The sequence below is a fragment of the Carcharhinus amblyrhynchos genome, chromosome 7 (genome assembly GCF_965287045.1).
Source record: "Carcharhinus amblyrhynchos chromosome 7, sCarAmb.v2.hapA, whole genome shotgun sequence".
Lineage (NCBI taxonomy): Eukaryota > Metazoa > Chordata > Chondrichthyes > Carcharhiniformes > Carcharhinidae > Carcharhinus > Carcharhinus amblyrhynchos.
This window is the reverse complement of record NC_137330.1, coordinates 14,450,836-14,473,647: the sequence shown is the minus strand read 5'-3', so window position 1 is coordinate 14,473,647 and position 22,812 is coordinate 14,450,836. Positions and strand designations below refer to the sequence as shown.

The 22,812-nt window shown below is 45.4% G+C and overlaps 1 protein-coding gene across 1 annotated transcript in view; it reads left to right on the top strand.

Moving 5' to 3' along the window:
- The window catches only part of adgrb3 (adhesion G protein-coupled receptor B3), a 791,427-nt gene that overhangs the window by 610,732 nt on the left and 157,883 nt on the right, over positions 1–22,812 (top strand). The window contains exon 19 of the mRNA XM_080191979.1: positions 2,127–2,229. Coding sequence (XP_080048105.1) covers positions 2,127–2,229 — 103 coding nt within the window. The remainder of the gene's footprint in view (positions 1–2,126; positions 2,230–22,812) is intronic.

Below are 22,812 nucleotides of genomic sequence, written 5' to 3'. Positions count from 1 at the left end.
CCTAATCATGGCTGCACAGTCATCACTCATGGAATCCCTACAATGCAGAATGAGGCCATTTGGCCCATTGTGTCTATACTAGACCCTATCCCCATAACCCCCAGCTAATCCCTCTAATTAATGCATCCCAGGACTCTAAGGGGCAATTTAGCATGGCCAGTACACTTAACCTGCACATCTTTGGACTGTGGGTGGAAACCGGAGGAAACCCAAGCAGACACAGGGAGGACTGCAAACTCCATACAAACGGTGACCCAAGCTAGGAATTGAACTCAGGTTCCTGGAGCCATGAGGCAGCAATGCTAACTGCTGTGGCTAACCACTGTGCCATGGTGCCACCCATTACAATATGATTGTATTGTCAGGCTATTTCATGGAATAATAGAATGTGCAGTGCAGAAGAAGGCTATTTGGTCCATTAGGTCTGCACCAACACTTTGACACCCTCTTCACCCCCGTCCTATTCTGGTAACACCATGCATTAACCATTGCCAATCCACCTTATCTGCACATCTTGGGAGACTAAGGGGCAATTTAGTGTGGCCAATCCACCTAACCTACACATCTTGAGACAGTAAGGGGCAATTTAGCATGGCCAATCTACTTAACCTGCACATCTTTGAGTGTGTGGGAGGAAACTGGAGCACCCGGAAGAAACTCACGCAGAGACGGGGAGAAAGTGCAAATTTCACACAGACAGTGACCCAAGGCAGGAATTGAACCTGGGTCTCTGAAATGTGTGGAAATGGTGCCAACAACTCTGCGACCAACCCTGAAGTGCTGGCAACTGGTGAATTACAGACTAGGGTTGAATGTTGCAGTGAGAGAGGTCTTATTTATTTATTCATTGGGAGTGATCATAGCTGGCAAGGTTGGCATTTATTGCCCATCCCTGAAAGTCGACCACGTTGCTGTGAGTCTGAAGTCACATGTTAGCCAGAGCAAGTAAGGATAATATTGAACCGGAGAGTTTTTATAACCATCGATGATAGATTCCATTGCTCAGACTACCTTTCAGGTTTGTTTGAATTTAAATTCCATTAGCTGTTTGGTGATATTTGAACTCATGTTCCCAGAGGGCCTCCATTACTAGTCCAATGACGTTACCACTATGACAACATTTTGGGATATTTATCATGAGTTTCAGAGAGTATTTTTAGGGGACTGTATCGATTACTGTCGCTAGGACCAATAACTGGAGGTTGACAAAATCGGGCTTTCGTTATTGAAGTTCGGGCTCCCTCTCTGACAGTTCAGCCTGTCTAGTGACCTACAAAGTTTACTTCACCTCTCTGCATAGTGGATCGCACTGCTGCCCCACAGCATCAGGGACGCAGGTTCGATTCCTGGCTTGGGTCACTGCCTATATGGAGTCTGCACGTTCTCCCCGTGTCTGCGTGGGTTTCCTCCCCCAGTCCGAAAGATGTGCTGGTTAAGTGCATTGGGTCGTGCTAAATTCTCCCTCAGTGTACCTAAACAAGCGCCAGAATGTGGCGACTAGGGGATTTTCACAATAACTTCATTGGGGTGTTGATGTGAGCCTACTTGTGACATTAACAAATAAACTTAAACAGCTGGCATCCCTCCAGCCTATATACCCTGACCTGGATGTTCCAATCATTATTATTTTAAAAGTGAGAACAATTGTGCTGAAAGTCTTCAAACAAAAAGTTCCATCTATATCATCAGTTGATCAATCTTGTGTGGCAAATGGTAAAGTAATAGAGTCTTTAGTTTAGGACAATTAAGCTGAAGCATGCACAAGTCAATTTAGATAAATAAAACATGACTTGCTGGTTAAAGTCATAATGCATCACTTGCTATTAAACAGTTTATTGTTCACACATATTGCTGTGTTCGGCATTTAGCATTGCTTGATTAAAGGTACAAATAATTTTTATCACTTATACCCGGTTGCTGTGAAACAGTTGTGTACCCCACCACTTTTAGTGTACCTTCAGCCATGGGTACATTACATTATTTAAATTAAATACAAAATTGCTAATTACAAAAACAGAACTTGGTGCCAGATCGATTTTCATGATGATTCAGTTTTGGAGATGTGTATTAACCTTCTTTTCTGCACATTCCAACTATAAAGCAAGCCTTCTGTTGTGTTTGCACAGGTACATCCGATCGGAAAGGTCGATTATTCTGATAAACTTCTGCTTCTCCATTATCTCATCCAACATCCTCATCGTGGTCGGGCAGACGCAGACTCGGAATAAGGTACCGAAGTCAACCGTTTGAGATCATCGGGTTTCTTTTTAAGATACAAAAATGTCAGGCGGCCAAAGGAAAATGTGCGTGCGAAGTCTGTGCAACTCTTAGGGGCAAAGGAATGCTGTCTGTGTGAGCCAATGTTACCTGATTGCTTGTAGTGTGCTTCATCAGTGGGTTGCGTATCACTGACTTGTATGGCACAGGCTCTGCGGGAGCAAGTAGGCCTCAGTAACTTGATTGACTTGTGTTGCATAGAAATATGGTCAGCATCTCCTATTGACGTGTGCGTGCTTCTTAATTGTCCTAAACTAAAGACTCTCTTACTTTACCATTTGCTGCATAAGATTGATCAACTGATGATGTAGATGGAACTTTTTGTTTGAAGACTTTCAGCACAATTGTTCTCACTTCTAAAATAATGATGATTGGAACATCCAGGTCAGGATATATAATAGCAGTGCACACTACAGGGAAATGGCCCTGTTTGCATCATTGTGTTACTAATAAGATTGGCATTTTGTATCACTGCATGACCATAATGTGCGAAAGTCTTCACTTTTCATGGGTTAGTGATAAAGTTAAGCTTCAGATGTTGCCCTCCTTGGCTGCCATATCATTTGGTTGCAAACTATTAAATGTTACAAGTGCCGGAGACTGTACAGAGGACGATCCCGTTGTTGCTCACCAGTGTTCTGAGGGAAGACTTGGAGAGACTGGTGCGTTTCTGCTTGGAAAAGACAGGTCTCAAAGGTTGTCCTTAGGATTGATATTGGGAAGTACTTCTCCTGGATTCTGATCAATGTGCGGAGTAGACCTCCTTGATGGATTAGTGAAAGCACTGTTTGTAAAGGGAAGTGACTGCTGCAGTGGCGTAGGATGGGTATTAGCATCTCTGTGGACGATGATTCTTGTACTTAGCTGGCAATCCTGTTGAGTGATTTGAAATTAGTCATGTTTGGATCTCCAGAGCTGTTGGAGAAGGCTACATTTTCTTGTGTGCGCGGAAGAAAGGAGGCAGGTGCTGAGCTACTGGAACATCACAGAGGCTTTTTCACCGCATCCAGGCTTAACTGCAGACATAAAAATGCTCATAAATGTTCCTATTCGAGATCAGTCCCGCCCTGTGATTTATTCATGGGGAAAATGTTGAAACGTGGAGTGGCTCTGTCGGAAGCAGAGGAGAGAAAAGATGGACTCTATATCCAGAATTTGATATAAAGCTTCCTTATCTAAAACATTAATTTGTCTTTTCTCTGTTGTTGATGGATGCTGCCAAGAGCTCCTGTGCCTTTGCAGCATTTTTGGTTTATATATCTTTAACATGCTGTTTGTATGTATAATATTTTACCCCTTACAAGAAAGTAAAGTAAAAATTGAACATAACCCTTGAGCCAAGCTCTCTCAACACCTGCAGTTTAAGTTCTGCAAGGGCATTCTTCATTTGAGAAATCATTATCGTGGTACATATTGCTCTGTTTTGTTATTTTTAAATGTCATTAAGAAGGATGACGGGAGATGTATTTGCCAAAGTCACTAGGGCTTTAGGTAATAAATCATTTGATTATGCTTTAATATTCAGTTGTCCTTCATCACAAACGCCAGCTATGATTTCAGCGCAGGGTGCAGCACCCCAACGTCAGGGTCACACTGGCCACAGCTGCAGAACCAATTCAGCAATATTAGACGATAAATATAGGAACAGAATGAGGCCATTTGGCCCATCGAGTCTGCTCCACCATTCAGTCGTGTCTGACACGTTTCTCAATTCCATTCTCCCACCTATGAGTGGCACGGTGGTTAGCATTACTATCTCACAGCACCAGGGACCCAAGGTTGATTCCCAGCTTGGGATCAACCAAGAAAGGTCGATTATTCTGATAAACTTCTGCTTCTCCATTATCTCATCCAACATCCTCATCCTGGTTGGACAGACACAGACTCGGAATAAGGTACCAAAGTCAACCGTTTGAGATCACCGGTTTTTTTTAAGACACAAAAATGTCAGGCGGCCAAAGGAAAATGTGCGCGCGAAGTCTGTGCAATTGTGCAAAAGGGGCAAAGGAATGCTGTCTGTGTGAGCCAATGTTACCTGATTGCTTGTAGTGTGCTTCATCAGTGGGTTGCGTATCACTGACTTGTATGGCACAGGCTCTGCGGGAGCAAGTAGGCCTCAGTAACTTGATTGACTTGTGTTGCATAGAAATATGGTCAGCATCTCCTATTGACGTGTGCGTGCTTCTTAATTGTCCTAAACTAAAGACTCTCTTACTTTACCATTTGCCACATAAGACTGATCAGCTGATGATATAGATGGAACTTTTTGTTTGAAGACTTTCAGCACAATTGTTCTCACTTCTAAAATAATGATGATTGGAACATCCAATCATCTCAGCAGTCCGAAGGACGTACTAGTTAGGTGCTTTGGCCGTACTAAATTCTCCCTCAGTGTACTCAAACAGGCACTGACTAGGGGATTTTCCACAGTAACTTCATTGCAGTGTTAGTGTAAGCTTACTTGTGACACTAAGAAATAACGTAGAAGTGGTAAGTGATAAAAATTATTTGTACCTTTCATCACACAATGCTAAATGCCGTACACAGCAACATGCGTGAAACAGTAAACTGTTTAGTAGCAAGTGATGCTTTATGACTCTAACTAACACTTACACTTCTCCTTATCAACCAATATTCTGGGAGCCGGCCTCCCCATTGGATGCTCCCGTGCACTCTGTCATAGCTCCAGATACTGCTGGTCCAATAAGAGGGCCAACAAATTCCGAAGCTTCATCAGGAAAAGAAAACACCTAAAAATGGTGATTCTCTCGTGGGGGGGGGGGCGCAAAATAAAATTAATAAGCAATGGCTGGCCAAACTGTCACTTTACCCAAGGGGGAAACACCTCAGGATTGGCCTTTGGTGCAGTGAATCATAGATTCCTACAGTGCAGAAAGAGGCCCTTCGGCCCATCGAGTCTGCACCGAACGCAATCCCACCCAGGCCCTACCCCCATATCCCTACATATTATACCCACTAATCCCTCTAACCTACGCATCCCAGGGCACTAAGAGGCAATTTCTTAGCATGGCCAATCAACCTAACCTGCACATCTTTGGACTGCGGGAGGAAACCGGAGCACCCGGAGGAAACCCACGCAGACACGAGGAGAGTGTGCAAACTCCACACAGACAGTGGCCCGAGCCGGGAATCGAACCCAGGACCCTGGAGCTGTGAAGCAGCAGTGCTAACCCACTGTGCTACCGTGCCGCCCGTAAATGTGAGGTTTCCTGCCTGTGGCCTTTGCCAATGAGGAACAGAGCCTCTGGCTCCAGTGGGGTCCACGTGACTGTCGCAGGAAACCCATCTCTGTGGAAGTGGCAGCCTCCCGAGACGGCCAGGGGTGGTGGTCGCATTTGTGATAAGGATTGCCCCCCCCCCCCCGAATCGGGCCCTTCATTGTTTAAATTTCCCGCGTGCCTCAGTGATGTGAGCGGCTATTTCCAGAGAAGTACGAAAGTTCTACCCACCCATCCCAGATTATATAGACCGACAGTGTCTTCACAGTGGTGGGCTTGGGCATGTCACCCGCCTGATGTGGAGCTCAGCCCACTTTCACCATATTGATTTTTGAAAGAATGGAAATCAGGTGATTTATACAAAGACCAGAAAGCCTGTCACTCCGTCAGAATGCTGCCAAGATAGTGACTGTGAAATTTAGCGTGTGTTATGGTGCTGTTACTTCATGTTAAAGCTCATCATTTGAGGTACCCAGGAAATATATCCTCAATCTCTGTCTTACTGGTCATACATCACACTGCGGCCACAACTGGCTTCATAAACAGCAAGGTTTTAAAACAGTTCTGCTTTAAAGTTTTTTATTAGTGTCGCAAGTAGACTTACTTTAACACTGCAGTGATGCTACTGTGAAAGTTACCTAGTCACCCACACTCTGGCATCTGTTTGGAAGGAGAATTTAGCATGGGCAGTGCACCTAAGCAGCATGCCTTTCAAACTGCGGGAGGAAACCCACGGGGACACGGGGAGAACGTGCAGACTCTGCACAGACAGTGATCCAAGCTGGGAATCGAACCCGGGTCCCTGGCGCTGTGAGGCAACAGTGCTAACCACTGTACCACCGTGCTGCCTGGTTTTGCGCAGCACTAGCTGGACCTGGTCTCTTTCCAACATAATTCAAAGAGCAAAAAAAATTGTCTGGCCTCAGTGAAGGAGGCATTAAGCGAATATTTCACCTTTATGGCGCTGCTTCACTTACTGCTCGTGCCCTCTGCGAATTGACAGCGCATATGCTTAATGTGTGACAGCGAGCAGCAAGTGCCAAAGGGATTGAGCTGAAGGCAGATTTACAAGTAGCTGAGAGACAGCGTGCACAGATTTACTTCTTTGCCCTGGAGGAACGAGGGGTTGGGGTAGTTGTGCTTGTCGGGCGAGGCTTCAGAACATTGAAGGGCTTGGAGTTTGAACAAATTCTCCTTTTCGTTTCCGATACGGCCCACAGCCAGGTTGGGCGCAGCCCCGTTTAGAAGCAGGCCCCTCTTGATCATTCTTCATTAATCAGCTTCTCAGCACTGCAAAGCACGCAGAGGAGATTCACCAGGATGTTGCCTGGGGCTGGAATCTTTCAGCTGTGAAGAGAAGCTGGTTAGGCTGGTGCTGTTTTCCTGAGGGCAGAGAAGGGTGGGGGGGAGGGAGGGGAGAGCCTGATCAAAGTACACATTTATGAGCAATGTCAATAGAGTAGATTGAAAGAAATATTTCCCCTTAGTAGGGGGCATGGATTTAAAATAAGGAGCAGCAGATTTGGAAGGGATGTGAGGAAAAATCTTTTCAATGCAGTTTATTATTAATTAAAGTTTATTTATTGGTAGTGCCTCGGAGTGCACCCCTCGGAACAGCCCAGAGCACTGCATCCTGGAACTGCTTGGGATGAACCTCAACAAATACCATAACAACTGCTTCGCTCCACCGTTGGTGTTTAAGTTTATCCATTAGTCACAAGTAGGCTTACATTAACACTGCAATGGGGTTGCTGTGAAAATCCCCCAGGCGCCGCACTCCAGCGCCTGTTCGGGTACACTGAGGGAGGATTTAGCCGGGCCAATCCACCTAACCCGCACGTCTCCTGGACCGTGGAAGTAAACCGGAGCACCCGGAGGAAACCCCTGCGGACATGGGGGGGGGGGGGGGGGGCATGCAGACGCTGCAGGCAGTCACCCATGCGGGAATCGAACCCAGATCCCTGGTGCTGTGAGGCAGCAGTGCGAACCACTGTGCCACTTTGGGGAAGAGAGTTCCAGTATTTTGACCCAGCGACAGTGAGGAGAGAAACAGAGTTGATGTTTTTAGGTCTCATCTTTTATGACACCTCGATGTTGCCTGACCTGCTGATCTTTTTCCAGCAGTGTCCATGTTTTGTTTTTAGATTTCCAGCTTATGCAGTATTTTGCTTTTGTTTCACGGGTATTTATTCATTTGTTGAACACGCCGCATGATAAATTAACTGAGTATGCACTGTTAGGACAGACCCCCATGTAACAGGGTGTGCAGAGTGAAAAATTGTGTACCAAGGCAGTGCACACACTGTTCCTTCATTTTCTTGGTAAGAAGTCTCACAACACCAGGTTAGAGTCCAACCAGTTGTGAGACTTCTTACTGTGTTACCCCAGTCCAACGCCGGCATCTCTACCTTCATTTTCTTGCCAGGAGCCCTCTACACCCAACTCTTTACCATCTGATATAAGGGCGGCACAGTGGTTAGCACTGCTGCCTTCGGGTTGAATTTCAGCCTTGGGTGGCTGCCTGTGTGGAGTCTGCAATTTCGCTCCGTGGGTTAGATAGAAAAGTGATAGAAACCCTCCAGTGTGGTAGGAGGCCATTTGACCCATTGAGTTCACACCAACAACAATCGCACCTAGGCCCTTTCCCCGTGACCCCACATATTTACCCGCTAACCTATGCCTCGTGGGACTCTGAGGGGCAATTTAGCATGGCCATCTCGTCTTTCGGACTGTGGGAGGAAACTGGAGCACCCGATAAAACCCATGCAGATGGGGGAGAATGTACACAGACAGTGAGCCAAGCTAGGAATCGAACCCAGGTCCCTGGAACTGTGAGGCAGCAGCGCTAATCACTGCACCACCCCCATTCCTCCGGGTGTTCTAGTTTCTTCCTGCAGTCCAAAAGATGTGCATGTTAAGTTTATTGGCCATGCTAAATTGCACCTTAGTGTCCCAAGATAGGGGGATTAGTGGGGTTTGAGAAAGGGCTGGGTGTGTTCCTCTTTTCGGAGAGTTGGTGCAGAATGGCCTCTTTCTGCACTGTAGGGATTCTATGATTTTGAGAAAAATGTTTTGGTTACCTCAAGACTCAACTCTCCCAAAGCACCCCAGACCAGACAAACATCCTCCACCTCCACTCATTAAACCTGAGGTCATCCTTCACTCCACCACTCTCACCTTTCATTCACGTTTTACTTCTCAGCTCACTGACTTACATTGGCTCCCAATCCAACCACACCTTGACTTCAAAGATCTCATCCTCCTGTTCAAATTCCCCCGTGTCCCATTCTTCCCTAGCTCTGTCACCTCATTCTGCCTTCGCAAAACTCTGCACTCCTTTCCTACTGGTTGCTTTTTACATCCCCAAATTTTTAGTTTTTTTGCAAAGATAAACTTTATTCATATAAAATTTGAAAGACACTTCACAAAACATTTCAAATTGTTGTGACGGTAAAGTGCAGTGATACTTATGTTTTCTCCAGAGATCAAGAGGCACTCGGAAGTGCTTCAATGTAGTAATTACAAATATCTCAATATTTTCATTTCAGACAATATGTTTCTTTTCAAACGATATTCGTTGGTCATGTTGCACTCTGCAGTGCTTCAACAATGTCACATACAGTTAGAATTATAGGCACTGTTCGAGTTTCTAGCCTTTTGGCCTACGTTAGCTGAAAGGGCTTACGCAGTGATCTTTTCCCCTTTGCACCTTGGCAGTGGCTGCCCTGAGCACACAGTCCCTCAGCACATAGTCATGGACCTTGGAATGTGCCAGTCTACAACATTCAGTCGAGGACATCTTTGCACTGGAAGACCAACAGGTTTCGGGCAGACCCGAAGAGGGTCTTTCACTGAGTTGGTGACCCTCCAGCAGCAGCTCCTGTTTGTCTCGGAATGGATCCCTGGAAACAGCCCGCAGAGCGCAGAATCCAGCGTCACAGTGCTGCCCGGGGCGAACCTCAACTAGTACCATTATAATTGCTTCGCTCCACAGTTGGTGATTAAGTTTATTTATTAGTGTCAGAGGTTGGCTCACATGAACACTGTCATGAAGTTACTGTGAAATTCTCCGAGTCACCACACTCCGGCACCTGTTCGGGTACACCGAGGGAGAACTTAACATGGCCAATTCATCTAAGCAGCACGTCTTTTGACCGTGGGAGGAAACCTACACAGACATAAGGAGAGCACGCAGACTCCACACAGACAGTTACCCAAGTCGGGAATCGAACCCAGATCCCCCTGGTAGCTGTGCCTTCAACTGCCTGGGCTCTAAGCTCTGGAATTCCCCTTCCTCACCTTCTCTCCCACTTTTTAAAACACTCTTTGAAGATGCTTCTTTAACCAAGCTTTTGGTTTGCCATGCTAATGCAGCTGCTTTGCCTCGATACCAGTTTCCTCTTGTGTGATACCTTGGGATTTGTTACTTCATTAAAGGCACTATATAAATGCAAATTTGTGCTGAACCACCGTGTTTCCATTGGCACAGTGGATATATGCACCATATGGTGTAGCGCTGAGACAACAAGTCCGACACAGATCGACCGCAGTTCCCAGTTTGTGCTGAATGATTTCAACTGGCCCAACGTTTGGACTTGACACACAAGCTTTGCTATGGGTTTCCAAAGGACGGTATTTGAGAGTAGGAATGTGACTGACAGGTCTGTTACTTCCATAGTCTAACTAGGTCAGTGAACCAGCGATCCAATCACAGTAGATCAGCCTTCAGTCAGAACTCCCCATTCACAATTTGCCTTCAGCTTTAGATAACATTTGAACCTTGTACTCTTCCTTATTTAACATTGCATTGGATATTTGCTGTCATTGTGTAACTTAATGTTGCAATCTCTGCTTTGACTAGGCGTGTGAGCAGATGTAGTCCCATAGTGAGGGTTATATTCCACAAAATAAGACAGGAAGGATAGAAGTGAAACCTACTCTTTATTTTTAGCAGTCTATTTTTTGGCATAGGTGCATGTTCACAGTGGTTAGCACTGTTGCCTCCCAGTGCCAGGGACCTGTGTTCGATTCCAGCCTTGGGCTACTATCTGTGTGGAGTTTGCACATTCTCCCCGTGTCTGCATGGGTTTCCTCTGGGTGCTCCGGTTTCCTCCCACACTCCAAAGATGTGTGGGTTAGGTTAATTGGCCATGCTGAATTGCCCCTTAGTGTCAGGGGATTAGCAGGGTAAATACATGGGGCTAAGGGGTAGGGCTGGGGTTGGATTGTCGTCAGTGCAGACTTCATTGGCCAAATTGCCTCCTCCTGCACTTTAGGGATTCTATGATTCTACTCTGATTCAAACATGGGCTGACTAATCCAGCAAACATACTTTTAATCTGTTCCACAAGACAATTTCCAGCAACTGTGTACAATATTATCTTAGATTGAAATAATTAAATTTAAATTAAACAAATTAAAGGACAAATCAACTGCATCCAACCGCTCCTCTCTCTCAAAATAAAGATTGGAATACATGTATGCAAGTAAAAGTTTAAAAACTAATTCCATCAAAAGCTTCCCTATTCTATACACATTACCCCCTCCTCTAGTACACTGTATAATTCCTTCCTCCGTGCATTTCTTTATACAAAACACTCAGGCAATTGGTGACTCATATCCATCCATTTAAATGTTTGAGGTTTCCTTCCACTGTAGGGGATTCTATGATTTCCCCAGCTTTAAGTTCAAGTCGACAAAAGTCAATCCATTATCTTTTCCTCATATTTTCAATAGAGTGTACACTATCCCAAAATGAGTAATAATCTAGAAAACCCAGGGATCTGGGTTCGATTCCCGGCTCAGGTCACTGTCTGTGCAGAATTTGCATGTTTCCCGATGTCTGTGTGGACTTCCTCCGAGTGCTCCAGTTTCTTCCTGAAAGACATGCTGTTTAGGTGCGTGCGCCATGCTCAATTCTCCCTCGGTGTACCCGAACAGGCGCTGGAGTGTGGCGACTAGCGGATTTTCAAAGTAACTTCATTGCAATCTTCAGGTCGCCTACTTGTGACACTAATAAATAAAGTTTAACTTCAGCGCAAAATTTCACTTAAAATAGTTGATAAATAGAATCCCGTATCCTGTTTCTAATCTGTTTATTGAGTGAGTGTCACTAGCAAGGCCAGCATTTATTGCTCATCCCTAATTAGCCCTGAGAATGTGTTGCTCAGTCACTGCCTCTAACCGCTGCAGTCCATGACATGGACATTGACAACTTGCAGTCTGGTTGATTAGTGAGGTTTGGGCATGGTTTTCCTGGCCTGCTGTGCTGCTCAAGTAACATAGCGAATCAGAAATGTTAATGAGTGGCCAAAAATGGGAATCGCAAATGGCATCCGGTGGTCGAGATTGTCCCGGGCCACATTTTCCCACGTAATTGGCAGCGGGGAACAACGCCAGCTGATTACAATATGCAAGTACCGATTTCCAACTATTTAGTGAGCCCGGGTCACAATTGTCCGGGTCGCTCAGGTTTCTGACCCCACCGGTGGAGGCCCAGACTAGCGAGGATCACGTATAGTACCCAGCAACAGGGATGGGGGCCAGTAATTGGGGGCAGGGGAGGGGGCTGGCAATTGGGGAAGTGGGGGGGAAGTAGAGTTGGGGCAGCGATGTCAGGGGAGTGGGGGAGGGTCAGGGCCAGTGATGGGGTGGCTGGCGATTGGATGGCAGACACATGTCAACCAATCTTCCATTTACTGGGAGATCAGTGCGTGTGCACTGGCACCCTCGGCACTCTGATGCCAGCCTTTCAGGCAGGATTAGCCCCCCCCCCCCCCCCAACTAACGTAAATCTCCCGCCAGCCTCTGTGGTGCACAGTATGATGGAAATTCATTAAACTAAGTTCGCTCAAAACCGTGCCCTTTATTTCATCAATCACCACGATTCTTTTCACAGAGTCCTTTGCGGAAAGGAATTTCATGAACATGATCTTGAGTTCTTCACGTACTCCTGAAGTCCTCACAGGCAAATCCCACTCCATTAAAAGTCAGATACTTTGTTGATACCACAATTCCGGTACCTATCTATGTCTCCATGTTTTTAAAAATCTAAGCTTTTGTCCTTACAGTGCCTTAGTGTAATATCACCAGGCCATCACCTCGCCTATTATTGGTCTTGTATCTCTGCATCAACTACACCTACATCTTGTTGCAGGATTTGTAACCTTTGACAAGAAAGATGACCACATTTTTTATGAGATGTCAAGACTTTCTTTATTGTCTGATGCTTATCGCCTGATGCCATTAATATTTTCCAATGCTCTGTTGAGAAATATTAAACTTTGTGAAGGGTGCACAATAACGTTCTGACTCGGTTACCTGCAGATCCACTGACTTTCCGAAAATAATCACGCTTCATGTCAAATTTCATTTGCTCCTTTTACACAGAAAGTTTATCTTTCTCACTGGAGACGAAGTCAGTATTTATACAATGGCTTACTCCAGCTAATTTAATTTGAATTACAACTCTCTTTAGCGACCTCAATGATCGCCAAACCAAAATAAGTCGTGCACCTCACCTTGCGTCAGTTCTCACAGCTTAGTGATTTGAGATAATGGGGCAGCGCAGAGAACCAGGACACTCAAATGCAGGCCTTGGAGTGGGCTCCCCGCTGGGGAGTCTCCAGCCACTGGTTTTCCACTACCGTCAGCTCCACACCAGAAATCAGCTCAGAGCTGCATAATTTATTCAAATGAGGATTACATATAATTAGTGAGCCTGGGACTGAAGTCTCCGGGGCTGCCAGCCTCTCCCTCACGCTGCCGGGAGTGTTTCACTCCAATGAGGTTAACAACAGCTCCCCACTAATGGGGAACTGGTGGTCCAACCCTGCTGGAATGAAGGGGTGGCCAAGGAGGTTGGGGGTAGGAGGATGCCTTGGGCTGTGCCCAAGGGGGAGACAGGGCAAGGCTAATTGGGGTGGGGTCTCTGATCGGGGGACGATCAGTGGGGGTGGGGAGGGTTGGGATTGCTGAGGAGTAGGAGAGATCAAGGTGGGACTAGTGGGGGGTGATTGAGTGGGGTTGAGGGGGGTGCTGAGGACGGTCAGGGCTGGCCTAGACACATCCGAGACCAGTGATTGGGGGCGTGGGGCTGCACAGCCAGCGGTGGGGGGAATCGCGGGACTGGCCAGCAATCGGGAGACCAGTAATGCAGGCCTACTGTGCATGTCCCAACCTTGGTGCTGACAAATCTGCCAATGTGCAGTGCTCCGTTCAGCACAGTGCTGCTGGCCACTATAGTGGGATTAGGCCCCTACCATTGATTTTTTAGTGATATTCACGCTTGTGCACTCTGCAGTGCACAGATTTTGGGAGATTCATTTTGGAACTCTCAGCGTGATGGAAAAAAACAGCGTGATTGACTCCAGTTTTTATGCAAATTTGATACTTTGAATTTTTTGGTATAATCCCACCCAACATTTTATCCAATTTGTTTCACATATCGTATCCAGTATAAACACTATCCCATACTGCACAAACACATTTACTACAAGATTAAAGCTCCTTGTTTGGATTTATTATCTCCACGCTTATCTTTGTCATGTCATTCTGGCCACCCTGCCTCTCCTCTTTGGGCAGTCCATCACATAATGAGACTTTGAATCACACCCGAAGCAACTAACTTATAACTGCCCTTGACCACTCTTGGGAGACCTCTGTCCATTATTGTAATTACTATTCGATAGCCAATTCTGTTCAAGATGCTCTCAACCTCAATCTACCTGCTTATAAGCCTCCTGTGGTGTTGATGCCTGCATTGATACCTGGACTACTTTGAAGTCTTTTGCTTTTGGTTAATTATTGTCAGATGTATTAGTATACTCTGATAAATATTGTTTTTTGCACGCTATACAGATAAAGCATACCGTACATAGAGAAGGAAAGGAAAGGATACAGTGATAGCCAGGGTGTAGAGAAAGATCAACTTAATGCGAGGTAGATCCATTCGAAAGTCTGATTGCTGCAGGGAAGAAGCTGTTCTTGAGTCAGTTATTATTTATCCTCAGACTTTTGTATCTTTTTCCTGAGGGAAGGTGGAAGTGAGTGCGTCCATAAGTAATGTTTTTCCATGCAATGATTGTTTGTTTTCTGAAATGTATCAAACTCCCTATTTACTAGATCAACTTTCATGCAACGTTCATGCATGAGCACTCGTTGAAAGTCCAAACCTTCATACCATCCAACTGATGGGCATTCACCTCTCAAAATGATTTTCCTTCTCGGTGGAAGTGGGAAAGCCAGGATCATGCTTTGTTTCCACTTTGATGGGGACATGAACCATTCTCCACATATGCACTGGTCACATGGTTCAGGCTATGAGAACCTCAGAGGCTAATCATACCCCAACAATTTACACAAGCTATTTTGCCATTTCCTGCAATGCTCACCAGAGCTTTAATTTTTTTTCTCCGAGAACTCACCTTTCACCAGCTATGCTCTGTTGTCATGTTAGAGACACTCTAACCATCACTGAATCCCCCACTGTCAACATCGTTGGGGTTACCATTGACCAGAAACTCAACTGGACTCATCACATTAACACAGTGGCTGCAAGAGCATATCAGAGGCTGGGAATACTGCAGCATGTAACTCACCTCCTGACTCTCCAAAGCCTATCCACAAGGCACAAGTCAAGAGTGTGATGGAATACTCCGCACTTGCTTGGACAGATGCAACTCCAACAACAATCAAGAAGCTTGACACCATCCAGGGCAAAGCAGCCCATTTGATTGGCACCACATCCGCAAACATCCACTTCCTTCAGCACCGAGAGTCAGTGGCGATATGTACTATCTACAAGATGCACTGCAGCAATTCACCAAAGATCCTTAGACAGCACCTTCCAAACCCACAACCACTTCCATCCAGAAGCAGATACATGGGAACATCACCACTTGCAAGGTCCCCTTCCAAGCTACTCAGCATCCTGACTTGTAAATATATTGCCGTTCCTTCGCAGTCACTGGGTCAAAATCCTGGAATTCCCTCCCTAAAGACATTGTGGGTCAACCAACAGGACGTGGACTGTAGCGTTTCAAGAAGGCAGTTCACCACCACCTTCTCAAGGGCAACTAGGGGGTGGGCAGTAAATACTGGCTGGCCAGCCAGCGACACACATGTCCCATGAATGAATTAAAAAAAAATGTTGTGGACAATAAAACTAGAGTCCAACTTTTAGTAGCTTACTTACAAAGATACACATTACTAACATGTATTTCAAAAGCCCAGCCCAACCACAGTCTAGTCTTAGACTATTTATAGGGGCATAAGTTAAGGTGTGTCACCTACACACAAATGAATACAATTCATGTGCAATTAACAGAGGGATATATTGCCTCTGTAAGTTTACTTTGTCTGTGGAGAAATGTGGGTGAGATTGTAGTCACGCGTAGCTGTGTTTCATGTGCTGTCTGAAAAAGCCAGATCTGCTACAAAAGCAAAATACTGGCAATGCAATGTAAAAGCAAAAAATGCTGGAAGTACTGAGCATGCCAGCAGCATTTGCAGAGAGGGAAACAGAGTTGACGTTTCATCCGAAGTGGGCGAAGTTAGAAATGTCATTGGCTTTAAGCAGGTGAAATGGGGAAGGGTTGAAGAACAAAAGGGAGTTGATGTTGGAACCATTGAAAATAGCAGTGGGCCATTCAGCCCTGAGGATCTGCTCCACCATTCATTATGCGCATGGCTGATCACCCAACTCAACAGCTTTATTTCTGCCTTCCCCCCCATATCTTCTAATCCCCTTTGTTCCAAATCCTATGTCTAACTCCCACTTGAAAACTTACAATGCCTGACCACAACTGCTTGCTATAATAGTGAATTCCACAGGCTTACCATTCTCTGGTGAAGAACTTTGTCATCATTGCAAGGTTTACCCAGTTTTCTGAAGAGTATGGCCCCTGGTTCTAGACACCCCACCATTGGGAACTTCCTTCCTGCATCTACCATGTTTAGTCCTGTCAGAATTTTACAACAGGACTAGGTCTCCCTTCCTCCTTCTGAACTCCAGCGAATATAATCCTAACTGAATCAATCCCTCCATCACTCCCTCCATGGCAAGAACATTAGGAGACCAAAACTGCGCACAATATTCCAGGTGTGGTCTCACGAAGACTTTGTATAAATGCAGCAAGACATCCCTGATCCTGTATTCAAATGCTCTCACTATAGAATTGTAGAATCCTACAGCACAGAAGGGAACCATTCTGCCCATCAAGTCTGCATTGATCATAATCCCACCCAGGCCCTATCCCCATAATCCCAAGCATTTACCTAGCTAGTCCCCTTGACACTAAGGGGCAATTTAGCATGGCCAATCCACCTAACTCGCACATCTTTGGACTGTGAAAACCGAAGCACCCGGAGGAAACCCATGCTAACACGGGGAGAATGTGCAACCTCCACACATTGAGTCACCCCAAGGCCAGAATCGAACCCGGGTCTTTGGCGTTATGAAGCAGCAGTGCTAACCACTATGCCACCATGCTGCCCTATGATGGCAGAAGAAAATAAATCTCAAAAGGGTTGGTGATGCAAAGCAAATGGGAGTAATAATGGAGCAAGTAAAGAAAAAGCAGAAGATGTGTCGAGAGACAGTGTGAGGGTGGAATAATGAACGTCTGAAAGAGAAAACAAAATAAAATGGGGACAGAGATTGTGGTTTGATATTGTTGAACTCAGTGTTGTCTGGAAGTGAGTGAATGGGGAAGGTATTTCCATGTCACCCTCTGAGATAAATGCATAGTTAGCCAAGTTGCTGACAGACATGAGAAGTGATGGGCACCGACCTTTAGAAAATTCAACATCCAAAGAGTGAGGTGCATTCAAAATAACCTTCATTTGTGTTAGTTGTTGCTAGCTGGTTCTAATTATTTATGAATAAAAGTTATAGGGGATATGTCAGGTCAACAGGGGAGATGTGAGACTGGCCAGGTTATTTACAATGGAGATTTTTTTTCATATTTTGTCACACTCTGTTCCCAACGCCTTTGATTTTATTTTATTTGATTTATTGTCACATTTATTGGGATCATATTGTCATATGAGAAGAGATTAAGTCAGTTCGGACTATATTCACTGGAGTTTAGAAGACTGAGAGAGGATCTCATAGAAACTTATAAAATAGGATTAGACAGGGTGGATTCAGAAAGAATGTTCCTGAATTCAGAACTCGGGGGCATAGTTTGAGGATGAGGGGTAAACCTTTTAGAACTGAGGTGAGGAGAAATTTCTTCACTCAGAGGGTGGTGAATGTGTGGAATTCTCCACTACAGAAAATAGTTGAGGCCAAAACATTGTATAATTTCAAGAAGAAATTAGGTAGAGCTCTTGGAACAAAAGAGTCAAGGAATATGGGAGGAAAGGGGGATCAGGATACTGAATTTGATAATTAATCAAAATGAGTGGCAGGAGCAGGCTTGAAGGGCCAAAAGGCCCACTCCTGCTTCTAGTTTCTATGATACAGTGATAAGTATTGATTCTTGCATGTTGTATAGACAAAGCAAACCATTTGTAGAGTACAAAGGGGAGGAGGAAAGGAGAGGGTGCAGAATGTCGTGTTACAGCCATAGCTAGGGTGTAGAGAAAGATCCCATTACGTTGTTGTATTTGTGCAGCTAAACAGAACGGATTTGAATGACTCTCCTAAAAGCTTTTATATCCCTCAAAGTCAAAGGAAACTACTTCACAAAATCACTCTGTCATGGTGTCATGTCTTTGAAAATATATATTTTCTTCTCACAGGAAAATAGAGACAAATTATTTTCCTTTCTATATTTGGCAGTGATTGATCTGGAACACTGGGTCACAGTCTGAGAATAAGAGGCCAACCATTTAGGACGGAGATGAGGAGAAATGTCTTCTGTCAAAATGCTGGAAATCTTTGGAACTCTTTAATGCAGAGGGACATAAATGCTCTGTAGTTGAGTACGTTCAGAACCGATTCTGTAGACTCTCCGAGGGTGCCAGGCATTATGGGGACACTGCAGGAAAGTTGAGCTTAGATAGAAGATTATCCTTGATCTTGTTGAATGGCAGGTATCAAGGGCTGAAATTGTCTACTCCCTATTCTTAATTTCTAATGTTCACCCGCGTTGTAAACTATTTCCCTTCTTCTGTCTGTTACTCACATTTCCCACTGAGGTAGACTTTCCAAGACGACAAGGAGGGGAGATAAAAGGCACCAGATGGTGGTGTTTAATGCCCCCCCCCCCCCCCCCCCCACCCCCTCCCCACCAGGAGTGAGAGAGGATGACATGTGGAGGGGTGGAATAGGATGGGACAGGATGTCTCAGGTTGGGGAATGTGTTGACTTCCTGAATCCATCCGATTAAGACTGAAGTGGGAAGGGTCAAGAATGGCCTTGCAGCCTACCTGCTCCCTAAGGGCCTCAGCCGACTGTTGTTGAACCAGTGAGTGGGGCAAATCACGAGGGCAAACTGCCAGAAATATCCTGGTGGGAATGGCTGTGGCCTGGTGGTCCGGGGATTTCTTGATGCGAGCAGCAAAAGCTTCCTCCGTGGGAAGATCCCCTCCCAATTCCCCACCTTGTCAGTGCCTGCCAGTACAGCCCCTGAAGCCTGCCCCATGTAACTGTGTTCCAGGGTTTCCATCCTTTGCTGCAGTACCGGCAGTGGCCATTAGACCAAGCACTGCTGGTATCTGAGAGCTACAGACCTGCAATTGGCCGACATCCCTCAGAGGTGGAACATCCACCCAGGAACCCAACACTAAACAAGTTGCAGGTTGGTACCTCATTGGCTTTTAATTGTGCCAGGGCTTAGGAAATTGGCCACCGCGGGCGGGATTGCCACCAACTCTCCAATCAGTGGACGAGCCCAGGGTCCCACAGCTATTAAATTCTATCTCAGGTCTCTGGCATCCCTGCTGTGAAGGTGCCAAAGTCTGAAATGTGTCTGAGAATGAAAAGCTCCCTCTCTAGTTTATCCTCATTCAATCTGGGGAAAGTACTGTGATTTCCTCACCAAGCAACGTAACTGACTGCACTCGTCTGCTATACTCTGGTGATGCATCTTGACAACTGCCACCTGCAGTGCCCTGTGCCTCTGCGTCCTGTCTAGTGTATCTCTACAGTCACGCTGTAAACTGCATCTGTGAATTTAGAGTTGGAGAGTACCATGTATAGTTGTGTTGGAGCGGCACAGTGGTTAGTACTGTTGTCTCACAGAACCGGGGGCCCGAGTTTGATTCCTGGCTTGGGTCACTGTCAGTGTGGAGTCTGCATGTTCTCCCCATGTCTGCTTGGGTTTCCTCCAGGTGCTCCAGTTTCCTCCCACAGTCTGAATGATGTGCTGGTTAGGTGCATTGGCATTGCTAAATTCTCCTTCAGTGGACCCGAACAGACGCCGGAGTGTGGCAGCTAGGGGATTTTCACAGTAACTTCATTGCAGTGTTAACGTAAGCCTAAACTTAAACTTTTGTACTGATACTTCAGACCAAAAGTCACCAGGATCGATTAGAACGTGGGCACTGTTTATGAGGTGTTGGCATGTCTGCTTCATCTGTAGAGGAAAAGCCAACAACATGAAAGAATTCATTAATTACTACCCATAATCTGATCAATTCGATAACTTGAAAATAATAATGAACAAATTTAAACACATAAATGTTTTAAGTATTTATTTATGGGGATCAACTTTTGTTAGTATTTACACATTTTAAATCCCTGCAGTACAGAAGGAGGCCATTCGGCCCATCAAGTCTGTACCAACCATAATCCTACCCTAGCCCTATTCCTGTAACCCCACACATTTACCTTTGCTAATCCCCCTGTCACTAAGAGTCAATTTAGCATAGCCAATCAACCCAATCCATACATCTTTGGACTGTGGGAGGAAACCGGAGCACCCAGGGGAAACCCACGCAGACACGGGGAGAAAGTGCAAACCCCACGCGGACAGTGACCCGAGGCCAGAATTGAACCTTGGTTGCCGGCGCTATGAGGCAGCAGCGCTGAGCATTTAGGAGGAAAATTGAATCGTCAACATCGCCAGGGTTATACTTTGGTTCTGGAATTTTTGGACTTTAATTTCTGAAGAGCTGGGCTTGACTTTTACACAAGCTGTGCGGAAAACTGTGGGTTTTCTCTTGGGCCACAAATCATGGGGTCAACTTACACATGAGATTGACTATTACACGAATATATATGGTACTTCACAGTGCTCAGAAAGAAAAAAATCGATGGTTTTATGATGATTGATGTTGTGTCTACAGCCTGGATTGTTAGACATCTTCTGAAATTCAGGACACGTCTAAACATGATGGAAGACCAACACAGAAGTCCACTAAATTACAAAAACATCTGAGTGTTGAATGTCAAACAATTGTTCGGCCCATCAAGCTTATTCCTTCTTCAGGGAACGTTTCATCTGCTCCACCACTGCCCCGAGAGCAACTGGAGATCAAAATTAATTGCTATGATATTCTTTTTCATTTTATTAGAAAGAGTAGCCCATTTATTTTTACAAGAGGATGCTAGGCAAAGTTTCTAAACGCATCTCGTAAAGATCAATTGAGCTATTAAGGGAGGGTAATAAATTGACATAAGACCACAAGATGTAGGAGCATAATTAGGCCGTTTGGCCCATCGAGTCTGCTCTGCCATTCAATCATGACTGAAAAGTTTCTCAACCCCATTCTCTCAGCTTTTCCCCATAGCCTTTGATCCCCTTAGCAATCAAGAACAAAGAACAACACAGCATGGGAAACAGGCCCTTCGGCCCAACGAGCCCGCGCTGCCATTTCAACATTGTGAGTCCCCTCTTCCACCCATGACCCTTGCCTGCGTTTATGGCACTCCATATTGGAAACCAGATTGAGGGGAGACTAATTTAGGGACAATTTGTTACACCAGTCAGCCTAATAGCACATCTTTGGGGTGTGGCAGGAAACCGGAGCACCTGGAGGAAACCCACGCAAGCACGCGGAGAATGCACAAACTCCCACAGACACTGGCCCAAATCCATGTATCTGCACAGCAAACAGTGATAGTCGCTGAGCTGTCGTGTTGCCCATCAGCTGGTCCAGTTTAAGCGTACACTAACAACGTGTACCTACCTATCTCTGTTTTAAATACACTCAATTACCCAGTGTCTACAACTCAATGTGACAGGAGTAACCCAGAGGCCACACTGATGCTCTGAAGTATTGAGGCACAGGGGCTGCAGGAATTTAAATTCAATTTAATTAATAAATAGGGAATAAAATTAATAGCCATAATGAAACTACTACATTGTCATAAATACCCAACTAGTTCATTAATGTTATCCAAGGGAGGAAATCTGGCACTCTTGTCCGGTCTGGCCAAATGTGACTTCAGTCCCACAGCAACGTAATTGATTCTTAGCTGCCCCTCTGAAGTGGCCTAGCAAGTCACTCTTCTGTAAGTAACCGACCATCACCTGTTTCTCTGTGTTTTTGGCTAAGATGTCTACATCAATGGGGACGATGTAGAAATGGGCGAGAGCTTCAAACTTCTTGATGTCCAATAAAGCATCAACCTGTAATAGTGCCTCTACGCTGAAGCTATTGTTAAAAAAGTCCACCAATGCCACCACTTTCTCAGGAGACTAAGGAAATTTGGCATGTCTGCTATGACTCTCACCAACTTTTACAGATGCACCATAGAAAGCATTCTTTCTGGTTGTATAGAAACATGGAGGATAGGAGCAGGAGGAGGTCATTTGGCCCTTCGCTCCTGCTCTGCCATCATGATCATGTCTAATTCAATAGCCTAATCCTGCTTTCCCCCCATAACCTTTGATCCCGTTCATCCCAAATGCTATATCTAGCCGCCCCCATGAATACATTCAATGTTTTGGCATCAACCACTTGCTGTGATGATGAATTCCACAGGTTCACTACCCTTTGGGTGAAGAAATGTCTCCTCATCTCTGTCTTAAATGGTCTACTCTGCATCCTCAGACTGTGATCCCACTATCAGGAATAACCTTCCGCATCTAACCTGTCTAGCCCTGATAGAATTTTATAAGTCTCTATGAAAAATGTGGAACGCTTTCACCAGTTCATAGTGTGTTATGGCTTCTGCTCTGTCCAAGACCACACAAAACTACAAAAAGTTGTGAACAAAGTCCAGTCCATCACACAAACCAGCCTCCCATCCATTGACCCTGTCTACACTTCCTGGCTGCCTTTGAAAAGCAGCCAGCATAGCAAGGACCCCACGCACCCCAGACATACTCTCTTCCACCTTCTTCCATCAGGAAAAAGATACAAAAGCCTGGTTAGGCACATTGGCCATAATAAATCCTCC